This window comes from Pyrgilauda ruficollis, unplaced genomic scaffold (assembly GCF_017590135.1).
Source record: "Pyrgilauda ruficollis isolate IOZ18807 unplaced genomic scaffold, ASM1759013v1 scaffold41, whole genome shotgun sequence".
NCBI classification, from domain to species: domain Eukaryota; kingdom Metazoa; phylum Chordata; class Aves; order Passeriformes; family Passeridae; genus Pyrgilauda; species Pyrgilauda ruficollis.
Window position 1 is genome coordinate 10,908,871 of NW_024525601.1, and position 27,121 is coordinate 10,935,991.

The 27,121-nt window shown below is 38.2% G+C and overlaps 1 protein-coding gene across 1 annotated transcript; it reads right to left on the reverse strand.

The window, feature by feature from the left end:
* Positions 1-3,874: 3,874 nt before the first annotated feature.
* Positions 3,875-26,135, reverse strand: DSC1 (desmocollin 1). Its single transcript, XM_041477725.1, has 16 exons — positions 26,097-26,135; positions 23,509-23,593; positions 20,769-20,971; positions 20,170-20,289; positions 18,830-18,985; positions 17,781-17,925; positions 17,349-17,515; positions 14,937-15,071; positions 13,968-14,153; positions 12,483-12,742; positions 12,134-12,276; positions 10,743-10,958; positions 8,994-9,227; positions 6,135-6,256; positions 4,819-5,055; positions 3,875-4,072 (listed from the first exon to the last, which is right to left on the reverse strand). The coding sequence occupies exons 1-16, from the start codon at positions 26,133-26,135 to the stop codon at positions 3,875-3,877; spliced, it is 2,646 nt and encodes an 881-aa protein (XP_041333659.1).
* Positions 26,136-27,121: the final 986 nt, after the last annotated feature.

Genomic DNA, 27,121 nt, shown 5'->3' on the forward strand with positions numbered 1-27,121 from the left:
GGACCGCTGTGTCTAGCTCTGGGCTCCTCAGTGCAAGAGAGACATGGACATACTGGAGACAGTCCAAAAAAGGCACAAAAAATGATGAAGGGACTACAGCCTCTCTCTGATGAGAAAAGGCTGAGGAATGTGAACTGTTCAGCCTGGATAAGGTTCAGGGGTGATCTTATTAATTTATACCTGTACCTGAAGTGAAGGTGCATAGGTGGCAGAGCCAGGCTCTTTTCAGAGGTGCCCAGAACACAGGCAGCACCATCTGAAGACCAGGAAGTTTTTACTTTGAAGGTGACTGAGCACTGGAACAGGTTTCCCAGAGGCTGTAGTCTCCATCCTTGGAGATACTCAAAATCCACATGCTCCTGAACAACCAGCTGTTAAGTGACCATGCTTGAGAAAAGACATTGGACCAGAGGACCTCCAGACATCCCTTCCAATCTCAGCCATTGTGTGAATTTCTCTTTTCTTGAAGCTGTATAACCAAACTTACATTCCACTTGTCTCTTGATCATAATATCATAACCCCCACTATAGTGATATTCTACAGCTTTACATGCCAAACATATTAAAATTTGGGTTATCTACTGCTACTGGTTTTCAAATGGTTTTTATGAGGTTTGCAAAGCAGGCTGTGTATTTTTTACAAATTATCAGCAAGATGATAGAGTAATGCTTTGTACTCTTAATATCCTGAATTTGCCAAGTATAAACTTCAGCTAGACCCTGCCTCGGCTCATGCTGCAAGGACAACTACTACTTGCATTACAGCACAATAGTGACACAAAAGCACTGCATCAAAATTTAAAAATTCGATCTCCTTCAGAAATAGGCATACTTATCTTCATAAACTGGTTCATGCACAAGAAATGAAGTGTTTTTACAGAACATCCTTTTATTTTGCAAAAAATTTATTACTCACTGTTGTACAAAATAAACCTAAAAATATGATGTTAAGATAATTTTGACACAGCTAGGTAGATTGCAGATTACCTAGTTGCAGGGAAGAAATCTTCATAACTTTTAAGGCAATTCAAGACAGTAACAACAAGTGAATTATACATTTTGAAATATTCCATTTATAAGATTTACACAAATGTTACCTGGTACTTGGTATCTGTAAACTTTAATGCTTTATACAAAGTTTCCATTCACATATTTAGAAGATATAGTGAAAATAATATTTTGTAGCTCTTTTTTTAAAGCATCTCAATTCTAGTCTTGGTTTTACAGAAATAGCTGGTTCAACTCAGAATTTTAGTTTTTAAAAGAGATGAAGGAGTAGAAGTGATTCCAGATTTCTAGTTTGTTTAAAAATGGAAAAAAAAATTATCTATGTTTTCTAAAATGTAAAAACAAAAACAAAACAACAAAAAAAAAACCCAAAAAAACAAAAACAAAACAAAAAAAAAACCAAAAACAAACAAAACAAAAAAAAAAAACAAAACCAAATAAAACATTTTTAAGGTAAATTAGACTAGAAAAGTATTATTTTCATTTAAGTAATGTATTATTTTAACTCTAGGATGGTAGTTAACAACATCTGCTTAAAGCAGCCAACACTGATTCAATTTAAGCTCATTAAGACAAATTTGGTCTATTCTTTTAGAAAAGTACTACTACAGTATCTCATGAGGAAAGAAACCATACTCAAAGGGTTTTCTCTACACCACCCTCCAAGTAATTTTCAAAAGAGCGCAGTCATTATTTATCCTAGGTCCTTCTGAACCACAGGATTTTTTATATAATTTAAAATACAAACAAACAGAAACGCCACCAAACATTAAGAGAGGGAGAGGGAGATATTACTATTACCTTAAAAAGTGTATAGCCAATAACTAAACATAAAATGCAAGACAAAGCGCAAGAAAATCACTAGGGAACAGATCTTCACCTGACATAAAGTCAGCATAGCTCCACTGGCAACAGCAGAGAAATTCTGACTTGTACCAGTCACAGATCTGACTGTCCATGTACAGAAAATTTTGTTTATGTTAGTGATAAAGATGAGCAGTATTCAGAAGAGAAGTGTTAGCACACATTTTTTAAAAGAAGAAAGTTTGTAACACCTTGCTTCTCATCCAGTATTTTGCTGCTGATGACTGTCATTCTCTTGCCACTGGCAGTGTATTTACTTCAGGATTAATTCATTACCACTTTCAAATTACATAGTAAAATATATTTAACATTGGTCTATGAAGTTCTTAACCACAGCTAGTTCTTAGAAATATTCTGAAGCCCATTTACAGCCTAAAACATAAAGTTTTAAAAGTATTATTTTATAATGTTGCTAAGTTTCTATACTGTTATGGGTTTTCACTGACCTTAATTCTTATGGAATTAACTGCCACCACTGGAAGTCAGCAGTAACTGAAATTCAGAGCAGCATTTCTCTTGGTTGTTAGCAATTATTCCTATTACAGATCATTAGCTACAGTAAATTTTTTTAAGTATCTCTAAGGTGTATGTTTACAGAGCAAATCCTAAAAGCAGACTTATAGCTACAGAAATAAGTAATTGCACAAGTTTCTCATAGGCACCAAGATGTTCTTTTAAGGCACAAGAGACTTCCCAGAGTGCAGAAGACAGATTACTTAACCAGGAGTGCAAATATTAAAAAAGCATTTAAAACGTAAGGAGCAGAGGTGGAATACCACCTGCTGCTTAAGGCAGCATTCAAGTTCCACTACTGTCATCTGCCAAAGGTATTTCAGACTTTTGTGTGCTTGTGTATATATATATATAGTGTATATGTATGCTTAATCTAGTACAGTAACAAATGGGATTCAGATGGTTTCTGCCAGAGATGTGTGTAAACGCTGACCTCTGCAACTACCCCAAATTACACTCAAAACAGACGGTTTCTCCCACTGTAATTCTGCATCTCAATAAAAACGTATCTCAAAAACACATTTTTACCACTGTTCTCAATCCATTCGAGCCTATCTTCTCTCAAGCTCTACTTCCAAAAAGAAACAGTTTAATGAAGTCCATAGTAGGGCAAGTAGAAAAGGTAGTGGTAGCTACACTGGACAAAACTCTCGGCAATGGTCATCATTTCTGCAATGATACTATGTCAAAACTCACAAGAAACTGAGGTACAAACTTTTGTGAAGTAAACATGAGATTTGTATTGCATTCATTTGAAGTATGATAGTTTCCTCTATTGTATGATTTTTTTTTTTGATCTCTTATTTCCTTAAAAGAAAAATACATCCTCGCATACAATGCTGATACCCTATGTGGTGATGCCATAAATCCCTTAGGATAGCAAGTTTGATGGGTGGTTACCCATTAGGAGAAAAATATATTTTAGAATATTATTTTACATATATACAATATATATATATATATTTAATTTTCAATCAAAATGTAAAGTTTTCTAATATATTCATGAGTATTTTTACGTCCAAAATGAAAAAATATTTTGTATCTCAGCTCATATAAGTTAACAAGGTATTTGATATCCACCAACAATATGCTTCATTTCTACAAAAATTAAAAGAAAACAAAGAAACAGTGAGTTATAAAGCTTTCCTTCTCCAAAGCCAAATACAATACAATTTTGAAGCTGGATAATTAATTAAAAGAACACCAAGTTTTGCATTGTGAGCAATCACAAAGACCGCAAAACATAATCTAAGTAGAAACTAGCATTACTATATTAACCTAAAGTAAAAATACTTTGAATCCCTTTGTTCTGATAGAATGTGTCCAGTGTAAGAAAATGTAAATTTAAAAGCAAGAGTTATTTACACTCTTACCAGTCTATCTTAATTTCGATAAACCTCTACCCCTCTCAATTCCAAAGTATCTAGTATCACAAAAGTATGACAGCCACTTATTTACAGGTCTTTTTTCAGCACTCTGAAAGGCACATTTATCTTTTGATGCATGTTTCTGCTAATGTCCTAAACTTGGGTTCCAACTGATCTAAGAAGTCAAGTGCCTCTTCTTCATGCTGGTCACTGCAGCAGCCTACAGAGCCAGCCAAGGATCCTTTTCCTTCATAGTTATATGAAAGGAGATAATCTTCAGAATGCTTCTGTTCTTCATCCTGTCTGCACAGGTGCACCTTCTGGATAGGAACAGAACAGATCTTATCATTTTCTTAAATTGTTATCCTAAACATATTGCAAAAAAAAAAAATTTCTTTTTGATTTACCTTTCATTCAATTATTTTTAATCACAGTGTGTCCTCTAATGGATTCCTACATACAAAAAATGCACATGATTGGTCTATATCATTACGACTACAAAATATAAGTATTTAATAAAGAAATAATTTCTACTAATTACATATGTAACTATAAAAGAGGAAGAACCTGTTAAATAACCTGTCAAGCAACTGAAATTCACTGAAAATTAAAAGACGGATTTACACATAACTAGTTAGACAAGTAGAGAGAGTTTTTTGATCTCCAAGAAGTGGACTACATTTTTAATGTTGTACATTCATTCCTGTGCTAAGTCAAGTATGAGGTTTAAATTAGCACGAAGTAAACAGTTAGACTAAAGCAAACAGACATCCCCAGAAAAACTCACAAAAGCTTCAGTAATTATTCAAAATGAAAAACAGCACACTGCCTATAGCTTAAGCCAAGAGAAGAAAGTAATTTACACTTATGCTTGAAATATGTCAAGGATTACTCCTTGAAAGAGCAGTATTCCAAAGGGGATGCAGAGGAGCAAAGAAGAGGGAAAATGAAATGAAACCAAAACCAGAAAGCCACCTTTCTAGCCCATTTACATGTCTTCCTTGAAAAGCCTGTATATATTGACCATAACCTACACTTCAAAGAAAAGCAGTTTCAGAATACTTACTTCGCCTAAACGAGGATGTGTGAAATTATGCCACTCTGAGTAGGAGTATCTACAAGTATCCATCATAGTCTGTCCTCCTCCTTCTTTAACTGATCCCAGAGTCTGATGTCCACCTCCCTTGACTGATTCCAAGGTATGCCCTCTTCCTTTCACCATTTCAAATGTTTGCTGCTCTCCTGTTTTTACTCCATACCCTCCTTGATCACATGTATTTTGTAGAGGAATTATATTGTGATCCTAAACAAACGAAACAAAACAAAAAAGCAGTAGTGAGGACATCTTTTTTTCTCCTCATTTCTTTTGCCTTTTTAATTCAGAAAGAAGAAACAGCAATCAGAAACTGTCACAACTGAAATTTGAGAAGTCTTTTTTGGTACTGTGGTATTTTGAACAAAAGGCTACCCTTAATGTCTAAAGATCAGTAAATAATATTGGGAAAGGATACTATGACAAGAGAGAAGAGAGGATATCTGCATTATGACATGATATGATATGATATGATATGATATGATATGATGGAAGTTTTATCCCAGTGAAATATGTACAATCCATATTTGAGTTTATAATGGCATTACACTATTCTTCACAGGCAACAAGAAATTTGACTCATGCCACCATAATGACTTCTTGGTTTTCAACATAAAATATTATTTTTAAACTCATCTCTTCTTCTTGGGGAAGACAATGTCAGGGGGTGGAGGATGACAGAAAAGAGGTAGTGTAAAGAGCTAAGATATTCTGCATGAATGCAGTCCGGGACTGAACTATGTCCATGGTAGACTGAAAGAAGCTTAGACGCAAAAAGCAAGAAAAATTTCATGAATGTGGACCTGTTCATGAATCAACTGCATCTGAGGTCATTTTTCAGGGGAAGGGCAGAAATTGCACCTGCAATTTACTCAGCTATCTGCTAAATATAAAAGTCCTTCTCCAAGGAAAAAGAACGTTTTGCCATTAACACATTTTCAACATAGGCAAAATAATTCATTTCAATCTAATGTCAATGTTAAAAATGACTGCAATGTTATTAAAATGTTCACCTGAAGTTGCCAACCAAATTCTTAAAATCTGGAAGAATTACAAGTAGCCAGCCTAACAACTACAAGGTATGTTTAAATGTATATAGAACTACCACCTCTGTGTAAAGTAAGAATTTTCAAATTCTTATTAAATAGCAAAGTACATCTAATGATCCCTTCATTGTTAGCCTATATCCTTTATCAAATCACTTACTTGCAGGCGGTCCTGTTCTCAAACTGCAATGCTATGGACATCCCAATTGCAAGTTTCTATGTTGAAACAAAGAGACAACTTACCATCACTTCTTCTCCTGGAGCTTCTGTGTTTGAAATGATTAAATTGTGATTGGCACAATCATCAGTCACCGGCCTGTGCATTACCCCAGCACCACAGCAGCCACAAATTGTGATCAGGATTACTATGGAAAAGGAAATAATACTATAAATATTACCTCACAATGGTATCTACTTAAGTTGGATAATGAATTTTAAGGGCCTAAGCATCAAGAATGGTTTAAAAAGAATTTTCAAAAATGCCCATACTTAAAGCTTTATATATTCATTTTTTTTTTCCAAGTAATATAGGGAGTAATCACTGTGTTGTTGAATTATTTCATGTTGTGGTGCAGGATTCATTTGGGCAGTTCAGCAATTTCATTCTTCTAAAACACATCTGGTTTTTCCAAAAGAAATGCAAGCATATTTTATGAAAGCATTGTGACTTACTCAATGTCACAGTAATGAAAAATTTAGTCCCAACCCATGTGAAAAATCGTATCTTACGCCTACAATTAGGTTCTACAGGAGATATTTTTCATGTCTGAATATGCAAATGTCAAATTATATCATAAGGCACTAATAGGCAAGCTAAATGTCCCGATACCAGAAACTTCTGCTTCACAGGAAAGGTCAGCAGAACCCTGAAGGACTTCCAGGATTATGCTATAGAACAATCTTATTTAATCCCTTGTATTCATTTTATTCCCCTTAATAATACTACTTTTTGTTGTCAGAAACTCACCCATAAATGACTTTGGATAACAGAATCATGATTAACTAATACCTTTCCTAAACAAATGACTAAACCTTTCATCCAGAGAACCATTCTGTTTTCTGCACTTTTCAAATTGTTAGCTTAAAAATAAAGAAGCCCACAAGGAAGAGTTCTGCCTAACTGCCCACTGAGAAATTTGATCTCTGAGCATATAAACTTCTGTGAAAATTGGCCAAGAGCCACTTTCAAGCTAATTTAGTTTCTCTAGCATCAGCTGTCAGAGAGATCTGCATCAATAATTCAAGCAGGTCGCCTCCTGCTGCCAACAGATGTGAAGAAGTCATCCATGACAGCACTGAGCAGAGGATGCACAGTAAAATATATCCACAGTAAAACCTATTCACAGTAAAATAAAGGACCTATTTGTAAGTGATGCAGTCAGAAGGCATTGAAGAAGAGGTGGGTGACATTTCACACAGTTCCTCTGTGTTCCCACATCTGAAAATTCCACCTTCAGGATATACCCCAAATTTTGGTCCCTGCTCCATTGAGATAAAACATTGATCTAGCTAGCCTTCAAAACACGTCCAGGTCCCAGTGTTTAAGCTACTTAAATAAGAATAGCTAGCTGAGATTCAACAGGAGCAAGACAGTTTTACTATGACCAGAAAAAATTGCTAAGGAAGAAGGAAAAAAAAAAAAAAACCAAAAACCAAATTCTGAAATACTATCTACTGCAGCATGTCCTCTGTAGTTTTTAAGGATGTTATTAGTCAGAATGACATGATTGATTGTGGTAACAAAAAAAAAAAAAAACAAAAAAAAAAAACCAAAAAACAACTTTTGCTTTTCTATATCACTGTCATTTTCTCACTGGTTAACAGCAATATTACTCTTCTCAGAGTCTGTTACATTTTGGGCAGCTGCAGTAGAACAACATATGTTCAAGGTTTTGGTCTGCTGTGAACTATTCACCCTGTCCTTTAATGTTTCTGCACCTCAGATGGGCCAACCCTGGATGTGTGTGTAGACTGGGGAAAGAGATGCTGGAGAACAGAGCTGCAGAAAGCGACCTGTGGGTCCTGGTCCATGACAATTTGAATGTGAACCAGCAGTGCCCTGGAATCCAGGAGGGCCAACCCTGCCCTGGAGTGCATCAGGCCCAGCACGGCCAGCCAGGCAAGGGAGGGGATTGTCCTGCTCTGCTCTGGGCTGGAGTGGCCTCACCTGTGTGCAGTTTTGGATGCCACAATGTAAGGAAGATTTTAAGCTATTAAAGAGCATCCAAAGGAGGCCCATGAAGATGGTGAAGAGCCTTGAGAGGAAGCTGTATGAGGAACTGCTGAGGTCATTTGATCTGTTCAGCCTGGTGAAGAGGAAACTGAGGGGAGACCTCATTGCAGTTATGACTTCCTCAGAGGAAGCTCAGAGGCAGACACTGATCTCTTCACTCTCGTCACCAGTGACAAGAAAATGGCATTAAGCTTAGTCTGGGGAGGTTTAAGTTGGCTATCAGGAAAAGATTTTTCACCCAGAGGGTGATTGGGCACTGGAAAAGGCTCTGGAGGGAAGTGGTCAGAGCACCAAGCCTGACAAGAGTTCAGGAAGTGTTTGGACAATGTTCTCAGGCACATGGTGTGATTCTTGGTGTCTCGTGCAAGGCCAGGATTTGGACTCAATGATCCTGATGGGTCTGCTCAACTCAGTACAGTCAATGATTCCATGATTATATGGGGTCTTGTAAAATCCGTTGTGAAATTCAGTGTCTCAGATACCCATTGTTTTAATCCACAACAGAAATCACAAAATACTCTGGGAAATTGATTTCAGCATTCATAGAAACAGAAATATTTCTAGAACTCACAAACTTTTTTGAAGTATTTTCACTCAAGTGCTAAATGCAGGTTTTTTTGGCCTCACTTACATGAACATAGAGAACATCTCACACAAAATAAACAGAAATCCACACACAGTAACTACAGCACAAGATGAGAGCAGGAAGCCTGTGATACTGATATAAATAGAGCAGGTACATTAAGTCAGTGATGACAGCTATACAACAGCCAAAATAAAAAACGTTTGAATCGAGTTTGAATCCAATTCTCTCAGCTAATTTCAAAATTAAGTGAACTGTAGTTTGTGTTTAAAAAAAATGTACTTACGCAGCAATAACAATGATCCTAAGATCATTGCAAGGATGGCCCAGAGACCAAGGGTAACATTTCCACCAGAAAGCTGACGAGTTCTGCCGTCGCATTCAGTTGGAGTAACACAATCACAGAGATTAACTCTTACTATGTTCTCTCCTATCTTTCCTCCATTATCAATCACACTTACAGGAATTTCATAAATTCCATATGGAGTATCACTCTTTGGTGAAAGATACCAAGAATTATCTGTAAAAAAAAGACAAAACCAGATCTAGGGTCAACGATATATGGAACTCAGTTGTCACAAATTCGACCATAATCACTATTTTCCCTTCTGCTATCAGATCCACAGTAATTAGTTTCAAGTTAGATTAAATGTGTTGATACAAAACTAGATCTTGAATTAATTTATACTTTCAGCACCTTTTAAATGTTAGAACTGACAAAGCATACCTTATACAACCCTCTGAAAACGTATGATTTGAAACTTTGAAATTGATTTAGTTCATTATAGGAAATGATACTACTTGGGCTTACTAGTAAAGATCATCAACTAAACTGACATTTATTAAAAAGGCTTTTGGTAGTGTGATTGGAATAATTAATTATAAACTTAATTTATGCCTCTTCTAGTCTTTAGTTATATTGCTGTATTCATGGACAATTACTATTTCCAATGGGGGAAAAAATCAATTTAATCTGCTGCCCTGTTTAGAGGTAATGATTAATGACCATATTCTTTGAGGGCTAAAAGAAATAATTTGTAAAAAAATACACAAGACTAACAGTGATGTACATAATGGTTGTTTTATGATGAGCTATATGAAACAACTTGTATCATCCAAAATGCAGCTTTCAATTTGCCTGATATAAAACTTGAAATTCTTAGATGTCTTTGCTTTCAGACTTCTCTGTCTTTTGCCTTTCTTAGTGAGTATTTGATGGAATTCTACAGAATCACTTTGCAACTAATTCATGTCACCACAGTAGCAAATGTATGTGCTGCTCTTGTTGCCATCATCTGGCAACCACAACGAAACTATCATCAGCTATAACTTTTTATATAAACAAATTTCAGGAAACAGTGATTCCTTTGCTAATACATTGTTTATCCACTGCTATAAAAATTATAAAAATAAAAAATATATTAAAGAAGATAGTCAGGCTGTCTTTCACCCAGCTCAGCTTTACAAAAAGTGTGCTAGGTAACAGCAGTAGTAACATGAAAACTTCCAGACCTTTTTTTTTTGTCAGCCTATAATTAATTTTAGGTAAAGTTTCAGTTTCTCAGTCCTCCACCATAATAAAGACTAAGAAAAGTTCTATTTCTCTTTGGAATACTAGCAATTTCATTCTTAAATTCCTTATGAATTATGAATCTATAGTTCGTTTTCCAGATGTTGATGCAATGCATTACATCAGATTTTGTTCTATCTCCTGATCTTCTTACGTCATAACTTCAGACAGCAGCTGATTTCTGACCAAAGGATGCTTAGGACAGATTCTTCTTCTTTATGCTTTAAGAGACAGATCTTTCTCCTTGCCTTTGGGATGCCAACAGTCTCTATGGGTCCCTTCCCACTGGAGGAGAACTAGAGGGACCACTAGAGACCATCAGTGAGCCCCAAAGTATCTCCACTGACTACACCAATTCCAAACAGAGATTCATCCAATCTATTCTTGCAGAACAACCAAATGAGAGATAGCAAAGCCACCTCTGGTAGCCTGCAGCTGAGTGAGGAGGAGGAAGTTTTAACATACCGTCGTGTGGAGTTAGCTTCCACATGGAAGCCAGTCTGCGGTCGGTTATGCGATACTCAAAGGGTGCGCTGTAAGGAGCCTCATCGCCATCCTGTGCCGTGAGGCAAATCGGTTTTCTGTCTCTGCACATGATATAGTCTGTCTGAGTGATTCGGGGGAAATTCTTGTTGCCAGGCACGATGCAAACCTGAATTGTTCCAGTGCCTGTTTTACCATCTATGAGATAAAAATAACTAGGTTTAGTGCTTACCTCTAAATTGACACATTAATTTCTGGTCCAACCTTTCACAATTAAATATCATCAACTGTAATATTCGTGTTTAGAAGTAAGGTGGAAAGCAACTGCTGATTTAGCCAGAGAGGGGGGAAGTTCTCACAGCTCTTTCTTGGCTGCTTCTCTTTGCTTGGTTGGTTGCAGATGCATCAGCAGCTCCCATATATCCATATTCTGCATGTGCAGACTGTATTTTGCTGAGTGTGTGTGTCTGTGTGGGAACACATACTACTCTAACAGGTAGGAGAGGTAAGAGGAGGAAGAGCTCATAAACCAGGAGTAGAGGACACTATGACAAGCAGAGAAAAAGCAGAAAGTGAAAACTTCCAGCCTTCTAACTTCTGGAAGGAGAAAATTAACTACACTTTCCCTACCTTCACCTCTCCTGGGAACAAAAATACTGAGGGAAGAGAGCCCTTCTTTCTGTCCTCTACCCTTTAAGTCACCATGCATTCATCAGTGGCACATGCCATGTCACCAAAGTCAACATGCAAGAAATGAATGAACTCTTCCTTCCTATTACAGTTTTTCCAACACACAAACAGTCAATGCTTATCATATGCATTCCAATGAAATTACATCAAGTCTACTTTTTAATCCTTTTTCTAGAAATAGCTGATTGCAGATGCTTATATCATGTTTACTGCATAGACAACAGAAGTTCTAAACAATTTAAATTTGCATTATTTACATTTGACTTTAAAATGCAAACTTGGACAGAGTTAGAATTTTTTGCTGCAAGTTCATGACTTCTTTTCAAAAAGTCCTCACTGCTTTCTCTGTTGTCTAGCTCACAACTGCCAGGAGCTATCACTAAAAAAAAAAGAATAGTCAAGAAATAGAAGAAATACATGCCAGAGAAAAATCTCTCAATTTAAAATTACTAAAGGATTTTAAATGGGGCAGATAATTTCTCAAAACATTAAGATCATGCCTGATTTGCAAAGGCTCTCCCTGCTAAATAATATGCCCTAAGCATTTGACAGAGCTACCACAAAGACAAGACAGTGAACTAGGTGGGTCACTGGTCTGAGCCACCACAGTTATGCCCACACTACATTTGCACATAAACATCTGTTACACACCACAGAGAACTCCAACAACATTTAGTACTCACTTCTGTCTATTGCAAGGACTGTGACATTGCATTGACCTCGTCTCATTTCTCCTATGTCTCGGTCCAAGACCCTAACAGTTCTGACTTCACCTGATCTGTCATCTATGTTGATCCAATTACACTGGCCAGGTGGTATCCGGTATCTGTGAAGAACAATTTGCCTTGTTAAAGATCCCAAACACAGCACACTAATATGTATACGCACACATATTTAGATAGATGTATTCATATACACTGACAGGTGAGCAGGTGCACACATGTACCTACAGCCTGAACAACTATTTCCCTCTTCCTGTATCCCACCCCTGCTGTATTCAAAAAAACCCTAGTAAATAAAGTTGTTTCATACCTTATGCCCTCACTATTTCCAGTTTCTGGATCTTCTGCTACATATCTCCCAATAGCCGTCCCAACATCTTCGCATTCTTTAACGTCTAAGCGCAACAGACAGGGTTTAAACACCGGTCCCTCGTCCAAATCCAGGACATGCACAGTAACAGAGCTGGTGCTCTGGGAAAGTTGTTGGGAATGGGGAGCCAGCAGGTAGGGTGCCTCATTGTTGGCTCCAATCACCAGGATCCTTTGCTTGGCAGTTTCATAGTCCAGTCCCTGTAACAAAGGTGAGGTGGTGTTTTCTCCTTTCAAACTGATACAAAACCTAACATTCTTTTCATGGCACAATTATTACAGCTGAAACTGTACCACATTTATTTACAAAAGAAGTCCTCAAATAAGCCATCGAGACAGAGTGAAAGGATGTTAGTTTTTTTTTAAATGTAAAGTTAGTCAAAGAAAAGGGCCTGAAAAATACCCAAGCAAGCAGTACCACTGCAAAATTTTGGATAAATATTCTGAAAATTATTTACTAAAAGAACAGAAAGCAATTAAATGTAGTGGGGGATTTTCTTCTTCCAATTTGGTTAGTCATTATTTTAGCTTACATATATTTACTTTTCACCAATGGTCAATCACACTTCTCTCAAGAAGCTACAAATCCACCTGAGAATTTATGGAGCTGACAGTAAGTAGCTACCATTTATTCTTCACACATCACAGTCATTTTATGCCTTTAATAGAGCTAATATTATCCTAAAGCCATAATATTCTCTAGTCCACTACAGCATTACAATAAATGTAAGAAATTTCAACTATGTTCATATATCAGGGACAGAGCTTTAGAAAAAGTTGTAATCATTACTAGGAAAAAAAAACCTCATAATAAATAATATTAATTTTAAAAATGGCTAGCATCTCTACCTCTACAATTTACATATTCAAGTTTTAATACTAATCTTCTTCTTAGAAGTTACCTCTTATGGCACTTATAAAAGATAATGAAAAGGAAGCAAAGGGATCTGCAGAAGGACAGATGCAATGGGTCTTTTACCTCACAACTTTTAAACACTTACAACAAATAACTAAACTGACACAAATTCTTTTATGTTTATGAACTTCCTCACATGCCAGAAAGCAAACCTGAAGTCAGCATACTGCAAAATAAAACCTAGAGAGCTTTAAGCTGAACTAGGAAGTCTACTTAACTCCCAGAGAGAACAAGACTGAAGAAGGTGCTCCATCTTTCCCTGCTTTGCCACTCTCTCATTTCTCTTAAAAATCATGAAGCATTCCTCAGTTACACCCCTAAGTCTAAACAACTCCAACTGTAGAACCAGACCAAAGCACCAAGCTCTTCTGAAATGGAAAAAACAAATTCTTTGGATTCTGAACACACAAAAATGAGGAACAGTCTGGAAGGTGAGCTGATTGTGTTATGTTTTAAAACCAAAACTTGAAAATCCATAAATTTTCCCCTTGTCCTTCAATTTTTACTTACCTTAACAACACACAGTATTCCTTCATTTGTGTTTTTGTCTGTTGTAATTTCAAAGGCCTGATCATCATTTCCTCTTATAATTTCATATACTGCTCTTGAGCCAGGTGAACCAGGTTCATCAAGATCAACAACAGAGACTCTCAGTATTTCTACATTCACTCTGTTTTCTTCCACTCGTGTTTCATACTTGGAAAGACTACTTCAACGCAAGGAGTCAGTTTATCAGGCTGATGTAATTATTTATTTTGTTTTTATGCATTAGTGTCTTTTCCCCATTCTTCCCTTATACCCTGAGTCAAACAATAAACCTTTCCTGACAGCACAACTGAAGTCTCAGCTTCTTCATACACTCAAACTATCACTGACATAATTAATTCTGGAATTCTCCTTCCAGGAAAGGTAAATTAGCACAGTTTCCCTCAGTTACATCAGATATAGATTGCAATTTGCATTCAACATGATCAAGCTGAGAATTAGAAAAGGCACTGGGGTAAATTAAAAAAAATATATAAATAAATCAACAAGAACTTGCAAAAAATCCAAAAAGGATTAAATACATCTCTACTTTGATGGTAAAAGATAAGAATATTTTTTGTATTTTTGTGCTATTCTGTACAAGCTGAAGAAGAGCAGATAAGAGTGATTGTCAATTAATATTACTGATGATATTCCACAGTAGTGAACAGAAAAGGTAATTTACAGGTATTCCTTATGAATAATGAATTCTTTTTTCACATATTTCATATTACAAAATCTCCTGTGGTATTTGAGATGCACACACAGTCGTTGAGACATACTCTTTGCCCTGAATCATACTCATGGCTGGAATAAGCAAAGAAATTTATGTTGGCATTAACTGTCTCAGGGCATTAGACTTCATATCTGAGGGACTGTCCATCAGGAAATTAGAAAGGGGATGAAAATATTTTTTTTAGCCTTTATACAAATATCTTACTTATGCAGACTTACTTGTAACTGTTTAAAGGATGGTGCATTGTCATTCGTATCCTCTATTTTGACGACAACTGTTCCTGTAGTGCACAAACCAAAAGGCTGACCTGCCATATCCCTCACTTCAACTAACAAGGTGTAACTGGGTACAAGCTAAAAAAGAAGAATAAAAGCATACAAAAGTTTGTCATACTCACTTTTTTAACTGTATAGTTACACACAGGAGTAGAACTAAATATTTCATTCTTGTTCCATAACTCTGCTCTAAATTCAGTGCTTTCCAAGAAAATAAGACAATTGGCTTTGGGGCTTTTTGCCCTATAGCTCAAAAGGAAAAGGAGCAAAATAATTTTCAGTGGCTAGGCAGTACTGAGTTCAGCCAGCATCTGTTAGTAACATGCATGCTATATCCTGTATCAAATAAAGCTTCTCACAATATCCGCGTTATTTTCCAGAACCTGAAGTTTTGGAAGATACAGATGACACACTTTCATCTGCTATTTGTCTCCCCTTTGGAGGAACAGAGTATTCCCTCAGGTTGTCAACAGGTGAAGTGTTTCAATGCATGTCTCTTATTTCACTGAGGATGAAGAAAACTCTGCTGCAACCAGCCTCTGTCTGGGCAGCGCAGGTTAAGACAATGCCTGTCACTTGGTAGGGTCTGGCACTGAAGGAGCATCCTGATCAGTTCCAAGGAGCTCCCCAATAGGAAACAGCACACTTAAATCCCTAACTTGAGCCAGAACAGAGAAAGCTTTTTTTTAATGTGAACAACCAAGGAAAGGGGTACCAAGGGAAAAAAAAGTGAGGGCAGAGGGGAGGGGAGGGAACACACAACAGTATAGATGGATTAGACACGAAAAGAGAAAGTTTGTGAATCAAGACAATAACTCTAGTTCTGAATGCCTGGAAGTAGCACTGGGTTTCTCTGGTGCAGGAATGAAATCTCCTGTTCTACTTCATAAGTTTATCTTTAAAAGATAGGCAGTGGACTAGTTTTTCAATCCCTGCTTCCTTCAAGTAGTCACTGTGACAGCTTCCTTAGTAGTCACAGTGATCTGTAGTCACAATCACTGCAACTTCTTCCTGCTAAAAAAGCTAAGCACTGTAACTGCAAGCGCTAAGTTTTGCAACATGATGTTTTATGTGGACTTTCAGCCATGAAACAACACAAGTATGCTATAATATAACTCCTTTTATCTTCAGAAAAGTTGTGCCTGTTGCAATGTCTCCTAAAATGACTGTCCTATGCTAGAATTATTATTTTGAATTACATGCACATGTCATCTCCTTCCTATTTTAAACTATCTCACATTACATTCTATCAAAAAAAAGAAATCCTGTATCTTATTTGCTTGAAAGCCAGCTGATAAAAATAAATGGGTGGCACATTAATTTTAAGAAATAGTATATTACTGTTTAGGTTTCAACTATTGGAGATATTTCTGGTTAATACAGGATGACTGCCTACTTCCAGAGAAACCGGTTCATCTTCTCTATGAAGAAGCAAGAAGCACTGCAAATCAAGCTTAATTAGGAGCAAACAGTGAACAGTGGCTCATGGGATTCCTGAGAACAGAAAGTGTTCAGTAATAAAGTGAAAAATCCATAGGTTGAACAGCTGAGCAGTAGGAAGTTCTCCGCCAAGGTTAGCTAGAATATGGTAATCTATGCAGAAACTGTCTGGACTAATTACATGTTTCTGAAAAGGTTCAGAAGAAGCCTTAGGGACATTAACAAAAAATGAAAAAGAAGCTATGTCTGTTGATTCCCATGCCAGCATTTCACAGAATCATAGAAAGGCTTGGGTTGGTAGGGATTCTAAAGATCATCTAGTTCCAAAATGCCCATGCCATGGGATTTCACCCCCATGAGCTTCCAGCCCCTAAATCAGTTTGCTCAAGGCACTGAACAACCTGGCCCAGAACACTTCAAGGGATGGGGCATCCACAACCCCTCTAGGAAACCTGCTCCAGTGCCTCACTACCTCTGAGTAGTGAGGCACTGGAGCAACATCTTCCAACTTCCCAACATCTAACCTAGATATCTCCTCTTTTCGTTTAATACCACTTCCCATTGTCCTATCAGTATCTGCCCATTAAAAAAAAAAAAAAAAGAAAAAAAAAAGTCACTCTCCTTTTTTATAAGCCCCCTTTAAGGACTAAAAGGCTGTAACGAGTCTTCTCTTCTCTAGGCTGAACAACTCCAACTCTCTCAATCTGTCTTCATAGAAGAGGCGCTCCAACTTTTGGATTTGAACTTCTTCATATCCCTCCTCTGGTCCTGCTCTAACAGGACCATGTCCTTTCTGCACTGAGGAGCCCAGAGCTGGATGCAGCCCTGCAGGTGGGGTCTCACAAGAGCAGAGCAGAGCAGTGTTAAGCTATCCGTGTGCACTAAATGACAGCTGAGAATGCTTCAGGAAATCACCTCTCTGTCCAGCTGTGGCAGTAATACAGAGATGACACCGGTGTCACCATGTAAAGAAAACGCTGGGGTAATCGGTGGGGTTTGCGACACAATGCGGTATTTCAACGTGGTATGCAGAGTATAAGGCTCATCTCTGTCCTCTGCAGTCACTTTCCCAACAACAACACCTGTGAACACAATACAGCAATTTTTAGTTCCAGAAAAGTATGCAAATAGTAGAAAAAGTTATTTGAAAAGGTATTTCTGTTTTAAACATGTGAAAAGAGCTACTTGAACATTTACTGCTGTCTTTGCAAATTCAGTCTTTGCTGTAATATAATACACCCCAGGAAATCCCACTGAAATGTCTTAAAAGGCAGGATCACACCTAGTCATACTGGTATGTAACAAAGCTAAGTAGTGGTGTGTTCAGTGATTTAAAACATTTCTTACCAGGTCTGGAATTTTCAGGGACACAAAATTCAAAACGGTCTTGTGTAAAATATGGAGCATTATCATTGTCATCCTCTATCCTGATTGTATGCACAAGTGGTACTTCTGGTGAATAACCATCTGGAGTGGTTGCAAAGCAAATGATCTGTAAGAAAAATTCAGTGCTTAAGCAACATGCAGAACTTTTAGTTCAATGGAGGAGTCCACAAAACAAAATTAAATACAGTGTGCAAAGCACATCCTTCTCAAGACCAGGCACTTCAGGCACATGGAAGGAGATGTTACTGCTATCTTACAGTGAAAGCAAAACAAAACCTCTGAATGCTTTCCAATCTTTCCCCCTTCCATTCCTCACACACTGTTAGTACTTTAATCACTTTCTCCCTGACCCCTCTTCCAACTCTACCACTTTTTTCAAGTTTCCTGAACACTTATTTTTCAGCTGTTCACAAGGCACCTCAGCCACCAAAATGTAGATGTATACATTGTTATTTAGAACAAAACAAGAACGAGAGCAAAACTATTTGCCCCATTAACATAACCTAATAAAATGCAGCAATAGGTACTGAAAATTACGTTTTAGAAGCTATTTCTACTAATTGCCTTCTTACACTTCTCAGCCAGTAGAGAGAGCAGTGTACCTTGTTAACAGAACTGAACAGCTTCAGAGACTCAGAAAACCATAGTCATCTAGAGTTTACCATTATTTCTGTTTTCTGCAGATCTTTTTAACCTTCTCTAAAAAATTCTGCCTAGAAGTGATGCAAATCCAATAGCTCACTCTATTTACACTGCAATTAGAGATTAAGCAGTGAAAAGCAAAACTACTCTCAAGATCTAGATGGCCAGCTATTTATTTATTTGCTACTGATTTTATCTCTTCAACACCAAGGATATTACTCAGAATAGACAGGTGATTCCAGATCTTGTTTGCTACCATTTCCCCTGCAACCCAACTGTCAAATATATGCATGAGATTTAAAATAATATATATACATATATATACACATATATATATTTAATTATATTTACACAACATAGGCCTATACCTGAAAACTTGGATACTGTTCACGGTCTACCGCACGAGTAGCAAAGATATTTCCAGTTTCTCTTTCTATGTAAAACAAACCCTTTGGATCTTGATCAATTCCTGGTCCACTTGCAGAATAATAAATTGTGTAGTTCTGAGCTGTGTCTGATTGGACCTATAAGAAGACATTTTTAAGCCCAAGGAAAAAAAGCAACAGCACCACAACACCTTTCCCCCTTTTCATGACCATATTTAGCACAAACAAAAACTCCTAAAACAAAAAAAAACAAACTTGATTTACTCTTCACAGAATAGGAAAACAGCTTGACATATGACTGCCTTCCTTTATAATGTGTGTACATGAGAACGGGAATTAACTCAAATTCATAAATACTTAGAATTATCAAATTAAAGAGATGACAGAATAAGGAAAAAAATGTGAAATCCAATCTCTCTAGAATACTTCACACATGAAGAATATTCAGATACATATTGCTTATTTCTGAATCTGTTCAAGAGACTTCAGTTTTAGTGCATTCACTGAAAATGTGGTTTGCACCTAAAGAAAGAGTGAAGGAAGGGAATAAGGAATAAAGACCACATAGAGTATAGTTCAGAGATATGCCAATTCAGACAGCATCTGCACCTCATTACGAGCACCAAGGAGGCAATATTAGACTTATCTATTTATAAACACTCTTCTCCCAAAATACTTTCCTTATTTACTGAATGCCAGAAGTTAGGAGAGTAAGATTAGTAGAAGAATGATTGCTCTGCACAGACTCTGTTATTACACTTGTCTCTACACATCTGCTACCAGCCACTCTGTAATCTAGTGAAGGCTAGATGGATCTATGATAACTTTAGTTCTTGCATTTCTCTTTCACGCCTACTTGTTTTCTCCCATAACTACTTTTCTGAATAACAGAGGCTATACTCAGTCTTCAAGGCTGAAGGTACACACCTCAAGCTCCAGAAAAGATGTAGACAAGCAGGCAAAATTTACCCGAGTCTGTGTTTACAAAATCCTTTTCTAAGCAATGTTTAGTGGAGGGCTGTTTGCAGTTGCTTTTCTTTTAATTACACACACTGATTTCCAGGCCAAAGAGCTCTCTTTGATAGCATGTCTCTCTTCTTTTTTCAATTTTTGCACAATTCCATTTCACTCCAACAGCTAAGATCACAAGTTATTTCAGGTACAAGATAATGAGATATACAATGAACAGGACGGATCAAGACAGAGGAATAATAGCAGGAATGTCATTGGTAGAGAATACAAGACAGCTCATTTTCTTTATCATAAAAGTCACATAAAAAAACTAGAATGGGTCATAAAATTAAGGTTTATATAAAATGTACCTGCTGTATTTGCAGTGGGAACGGTCCCAGTGAGTTCTCTATCATGACAGACGGAATAGGCCCCCACCTTCTTTTGGTTCTCTTGAGAACTGTATCCCTAGCATGCCTGGTATTTGGTGTCTGGGTTGAAAAGATAGAAAGACAGATGAGAATACATCCATATATTCTTAACTGCATATATTTTTGCTTAACTGCCATCCTGCATTTCCATCTTTTTCCCCCCATTCCAGTCTTCCTACTGACAATTTGTTTTTCCAAGGTCTTAATTTCTGATTATATCTGTGATAATATTCCAAGCTTTTTCATTTCTTGTAATACTTTGCATGAATAAGATCTGCTTTAATTCCTCAAACATGGCTTTTAAGATTCTTGACATTCAACATTCAAGTGATTATGCTACTTGCCAGCATCTCCCATTTGAGAAAAGAAATCTGCTGACTAAAGCAACACAGTAATCAACAATTGCTAAATAAAAATACACAGTACACCAGTATTTTGCCTGATTATTTGAATCCTAAAATTCAACTACAGATACTTAGTATAAAGCTGTACTCTGTGAAAAATCATTTCAAATAAGTAAGATATCTTGAAATTAGAACCTTTTTTTCTTCTTCCACCAAGTCAACGTGTATTTTCTTTTGAACTTGTTCTTGAATGTCCTTAAGTAATATGGTAAAAGTCTTTTTCTCAGCAGACAAAGAAAGAGCAGATGTTGTATACACAGAACCATCCTCTAGAACCTTGAAGTTCCCATCACTGGAACTGATAAACTCCGCAGACTGAAGGCATTCTTTCAAATCAACTGTAAAAAAATATTCAAACAATAACTCAAACAGCAAATATCCCTCATGAAACAAAAAAAACCCTAGCCCCAAGTAAAAATTGTATTTACTGACAGATAGAGTCTTCAAAAGCTTGTCATTCAGTATTTAAGCAACACCAATACTGATTTTAAAACTCACTTATGCACTCAGATTTGATGAACTTTTCATTAATTTCCAGTCTTGTGTTCATTAGTTATTCCTAAGCGACATGGGTGCTATATGGATATCACTCAACAAAACACTCTTACACTGGTAAAATTACTGAAGCATCACAGATGAAATTATGTACATTTAAATACAAAAAAACATTGCAGACATGCTCATTATTGGAGCAGTAGCTATTACATTTGCCTCGTGCTCCATGCCCTACAATATCGGTGAAGAAGATTAATTAATGCAAATGCCCAATGGCGATGTTACATCTTGGAAGTTTTGCCCTCAGGAGGAAAGCACTGACTGGCACTATGTGATTTAATACTCTTGGGAGGACAAAGGCCTTGAAATTATGAGGCAGACAGATGGGAGAGATAAAGACTAACTCTAGAACAAACAATTAGCAATTTTTTAATATGCATGTGATAGAATCCCATACAGATAATTTCAGCATACTTCCCAGGTATTTTTGATTGTATTTGCTGTCACTTGTGGCTAAAATAGATTTTTTGCACTTCAATAAACTCGGATCACCAGCAAGTAGTTTAGTACAGCTGGAAAAAAAAGAAAAATCAGCCCTAAGAAAGAATGATTTGGCACCCTGAAAAGGATGAAAGACAGAGACTCAAACTCCAAACAAATGGTCATTGCAGAGCACAAGAGTTGTGTCATGGTCACAAAACCAAAACTTTTCAATACTCTTTCAATGGTATCATGGTGGGTGGGACACTGCTGTATGAAAGCTGATTGCAAAATTCATGAAGATTTAGAATTTCATCCTGTATATGTAAATGACATTTTCAATGAACTAAATTTCATTCTGCTTTCAAAACCGCAAAAACAGATGGGAAGCATAATTTTAAATACTATGTGATTTCTTCTTCCTCTTAAGTCTGTCCTTTAAATGCACAAATGAAGATTTTCTAGACTTTCTATGGTACTGCAGCAGTGACTCCTATCCTTTTTCATCTACACAGTGCAAACAGAGTATTGAATAGATTATGACTGCCTCACTTAAATGTGCCTTATACTGCTGCCTATTACAGCACTACATTTCCAAAAATACCAGACTGGAGATATTGTTTCTGACGTTTATATGAGTCAATCCTATGGTCCATTAGTTATAGTTTTGTGGGTTTTTTTTTCTTTAAAACCTCTGGTATAAAGAAAAAAAAAATACATAAAGAGCCATTACGATAAGAAGGAAAATCCTGGCTAATTTCACTGTCAAGGTATGGTCCTTTTATCAATGCAAAATATTTCTCCATAAATGCTTAAGTAATGTCTTTTGAGCTATAATGGTTTTGTTTAAAGTTTTGGGGGGAAAAGATTTAGAGTTCTGTGTTATGCAAGTTCTTTCAAAGCACTGCAATAACATGAAGTTTTATTTTTATATAAAAGAAGTTTATTTACATAGAGAAACGTTAAAGTCTATGAAAACTCACAGCTGCAGCAGCTTTCTTTGTTTCAAAATTTAAAAGTAAGATCAAGGAATTTTCACTATAAAGCTAGATTTTCTGAGTAATTGTGATGAACTAATAATTCACTTCATTTGTTCTTTCTACAGAAATATGAATTAGGACTGCAGACTTGGAGCACACTTCTCTGCTGTCACAGAACTCACAAAGGGCATCTCTGAATTCTCAAATTCAGTCTTAGGCAGCACAGAATCCTTCAGCACCTCCTATGCCACACCTTTCAAAGCTGCCTTTGAAAGACTGGTCTGAAAAAAAATAGGAGTGGGATGTTTTCTGGTCTTCTCTATTCCTCCCAGTCACCTGCAAGCTGCCCTGAACTGAGGCAGACTGTCCAGTCAGACAGGAGCACTCTCCCAAGAGAATGTGCATGCAGGACGCCTCTGCAACACGTCCCCCTGTGTGCTCTGAATGCCCCAGCACTGCTGAGCAGTCACATCCGTGTTTCACACAGAAGCAGCCTCTTGGTGCCTGGTTAAGCAGGTTTTGTCTTCTTTTTTTATCATTTCCTTTGTCCAAATGACTTATTCTCTTCTTCATACGACCATGGGTTATGGGTGCAGTTTGGAATATCAAGCATTTATTTAAATAGCAAGCCTTCGCCTCTAAATTTTGAAAATATTAAATTCTGCCATTTTAGTTTTAAATTAAACCCTGTACTCTGAAAATAGCTCTTTATGCAAAAGTCGAAGGGATGCATGGAGGTGGTGTTCAAATCCGTAACAAACACAGGGCGTATCCTTCATAAAAAGCTGATCCAGCTGTTTAGCTGGCTCTCCAGTCATCCATTCATTCCATTAAAAATAAAGTCTCCTCCACTTTAACAGCATCTCCAACAAAGGTGCAATGCTGTGTTGTTAAGCTGGGTATTTCATAGTTTCTCTCACCTCTGCCAACTAACGTGTCAGCCTCTAGTTCAGAAGGAACATGAAAAATTACTTTCTTGCAAGCTTCACAGCACAAACTCAGCACCTAGAAAACAAATTAAGAAATCAGGAAAAAAACCCACATAATTGCATGGTATTTTGAACTAGACACTGATGCTGACTTTGGTTGGTTTGTTTGTTTGTTATGACAAACAAATGAAACAGCACTGAAAGAACTCCTCCCTAAAAATTCAGGTACTGTGCAGCACAGTATAGAAAGTTTCAAACTGGAAACAAGATCTGACTACTGCTCCTGTATTTGTCCATGGGTCTTGTTTGGCATTTTTTTCGAAAATCACTGCACCACTGGCATTAACAGCAGGAGTTCCCTTTGACTAGGGGATTTTGCCTACACTCCTACTGCAGTAGAGATACGATAAAACACATCTTCGCTGTGCGCTTCCTCTAACAGCATTCCTGGCCAGTTTAGATCCCAGGTCTCTAAGTATTAAGGTTTAATGCATCAACACTCAGTTTGGTAGAATTGTGGCGATGCTGAAAATTAAAGGGACAAGTGTCTCATTAAAACCACATGACGACACTTGCACTTATACATCACTTTGCATCTTAAAAGTGCATTCTCAACAAACTAATTAAACGTAGCTTCACCAATTAGAAATGGCATAAATAAAATGTCATGTATCACAGCAGTCCACTCCCATATAACCAGTTACAAAATAGGGTCCTCCTAAAAATTCAAATGAATAGTAGATAACTAGACTTTTTTCTAAAAAGAATCACATAGAGGTACAAAGATTTTCCTCAGCACACAGAGCAAGTGAATACTGATCTCAGATTAGAAGTGTGTGTTTTTGCCTAGTTTCTATCTCTATGCTTAAAATTGTAATCCAAAAATCACACAGACAATTAAACAAAGACATAGAAAAATGTAAACAAATCTATCCACCCTTTTATGTGCATTTACTCTTTCAGGATGAAAGTCTAGCAAAAAAGGAAAAGCATTTTTATTTTGTACATACCTTTAGGATTAAAGGTATAAAGAAGTAAATAGCTAATGGAAATCCTGAAAATTACTTCTGATGCTTATTAAGAAAATATTTAAATAAAAATACTTTAAACTCTGAAAGACATTAGGACCCTTTAGAAAAAAAAATGCTGTGTCTGCACCATAAAAGCTCTTCATATAGTTCCTTATATATATACGCAGATATAAAAATTGCATATATACAAATAATTTAAACATCCCTGCTTATGTATTAGTAGGCTTTCCTTATTAACACACTTAATAAAACACTCTCTCCTGAAAGACATCGCATGAATTTTTAAGTTACTCGAATCACAACATCTTTTTACTGAAAGATTTTAAGAGTCTGAAATATTTTAAGAGTCAATGTGACATCTAATTTTTAAATAGTAATGCCAAGCCCAGTCTGATGTCAGCACAAAAAAACTACTGAGGAGTTAAATAAAAGTAAGTGGTAGTTATTCATGGACATTAAGACATAAGGAAACATCAGGTAAAAAAAAAATTGTGATGTCCTTTCACTTTACACAAAGAAGACACCTCAGGATTTTTTTCCTTTGAGTGTTGTTTGGTTTTTTCTGCTTGACAGAAGAATTTTTTTCCTTTGTTTTTAATTAGATATATGAATAAAGGTGCTTGCATTTCTTTCAGTTTTACTTTAATATCCTGGCAAAGGCAGGCACACAGTGTCTGAAATAGTAACATTATCATTAAAATGTGCATATATAATTAATATTAAAATAATAAATTCAGTGCTTCAACACTACCAAGTATTTTTCTTTCACAGGCTCAACCAACCATCTGCCCTTTTTTTGTGAATGCAATGTTAATAGGGAGCAAAGGGGCTAGGAAACAGAGGAAAAATCACTTTTACTCATCTACTATAAATTTTAAAAAATAAAAACCTGAGAGAGAACTACCCTGCTCTGCCCGCCAGAGACCTTTTTGGATCCCATAATTATGTACAAATACAATAAACTGAATGCAAAGGAAATCGCTGAAAAGTGTTTCATGCACAACTAAATCTTTCAGAGGAGCTCAACACGCTGCACACTGTGGCACAATCCTTCCCACGGAAAAAAGGAGAACCAAGTGGGGAGAGGCAGAGTGGGAGATTTAAATAAAATGAACTGCGGTATTTTTTTTTTTTTTTCCTATGAATATCCAGCAGCAGCATCAGGGACCCGAGCGTGTGCCCGTCGCGTAACCTCACGGGAGGCTCCAAAAGCCACCAGACCACCTGTCCCAACGCGAGCTGCGCATCCCGCTGGATTCCTGCCCGCGCCGAAGCCCCCCGAGGTGCGCCCCGCGGCCGCGCAGCCTCCGCGCTGCTCCGAGCCCCTCGCAATGGCTCCGCCGAGGAGAAACCCGACTTGGAGACAAGAGCCAGGCAGAGATCACCCGCTCGGATGTCTCCCCTGTGCGCTGCGCACCCGCGGTGCAGCAAGAACAGCGCGGAGGAAAGGCGCGGCCAGGTGCGTGAGCGGCCGGCGCGCTCCGCTGCGCTCCCCCCGGCGCCCACCCACTCATCCCAGTGATCCCGCTCGCTCCCTCCCTCACTCACCAGGAGGCCGAGGACCAGGCGGGGGGCTGCGGGGGCCATGGTGCGCGGGGCTGGGCGGGAAGGGGGGAGCCGCCGCCGTCGGTGCTGCCACGGCGGGCGAGGGAGCGAGCGCGAAGTGGCGGCGGAGGTGGCGGCGCGACTCGGCGGGAGCCCGGCTCTGCTGTCCCCTCCCGTCTGCCACGGGAGCCGGCCGGTGGGGAGGGTGGGACCGCGCGCGGCAGCGGCGACTTTAATTACTGCCTTTTTTTTTTTTTCCGCCTTTTGGGTAATGCCCGTCCCGGGCACGGCGCTGGAACACCCCGCCCGCTCGCCGCCCACCTCCGCGGCGAGGCGCTGCCCGTCCCCTCCCCTCGCTGCCCCGCCCCGCCGCGGCGCCGGCTGCGCGCAGAGCCGTGCGGGGCCGCGCCCGGGAGCGGCACGCCGGGGCGGGGGCAGAGCTGTCCAGGGCGCGGCACCTTCGCCTCCCCTCCCTTCTCCGTACCCTTCCCTTGCCTTCCCTTTCCCTGCGGGCCGCGCTCCGCAGGGCGCAGGTTCCGCACGGGCGGGTCCCGTCCCGTCCCGTCCCGTCCCGTTGGGGCGGTGCCGGCCGGCGGCCGCCATGGCGGGCCGAAGTACCCTGCCCTCAGAGCCAAAGTTCAGGATTTTCGGCCGGGTTTCTTCTTTTCGGGACGATTGTGCTGATCTGTGTGAGGCCGCGCGTGCTCGCCTGTGGTTTCTGGGTTTCGAAGTGGCTTCAGGTGAATAAAAGCCGAAATAACAGTAACAAACCCGGAGACGCGAGTTGCGCACGTAGGAGGTGGGCTTCCCATGGGAGCAGCCTGCGCTCAAAACATCTTTCAGCCTGAAGCAAGGAATGGTGTTTCTATTGCCGGCTACATTTTATCCCACGTTTTGCTTCAGAAACAATTATTGTTGTTGTAGCCTGTCCCAAATCACGCCACAAAGGAGACCAAGTAGATTGCACTATTTGTTTACATTCGTGTACATTGAAATTCACAGTTCAGGAACAAAAATTCTGAAAAATA

What these genes read in the sequence shown, in the direction of transcription:
- DSC1 (XM_041477725.1), bottom strand. Translation starts at nt 26,135, where the DNA reads ATGGCCCCCGCAGCCCCCCGCCTGGTCCTCGGCCTCCTG. An exon ending in CATCCTTTAAACAGTTACAA is followed by an intron (nt 14,154 to 14,936) that starts GTAAGTCTGCAT and finishes AGTCTTTCCAAG; the next exon opens with TATGAAACACGAGTGGAAGA. An exon ending in AGGATCATTGTTATTGCTGC is followed by an intron (nt 6,257 to 8,993) that starts GTAAGTACATTT and finishes CCTTTTCCATAG; the next exon opens with TAATCCTGATCACAATTTGT.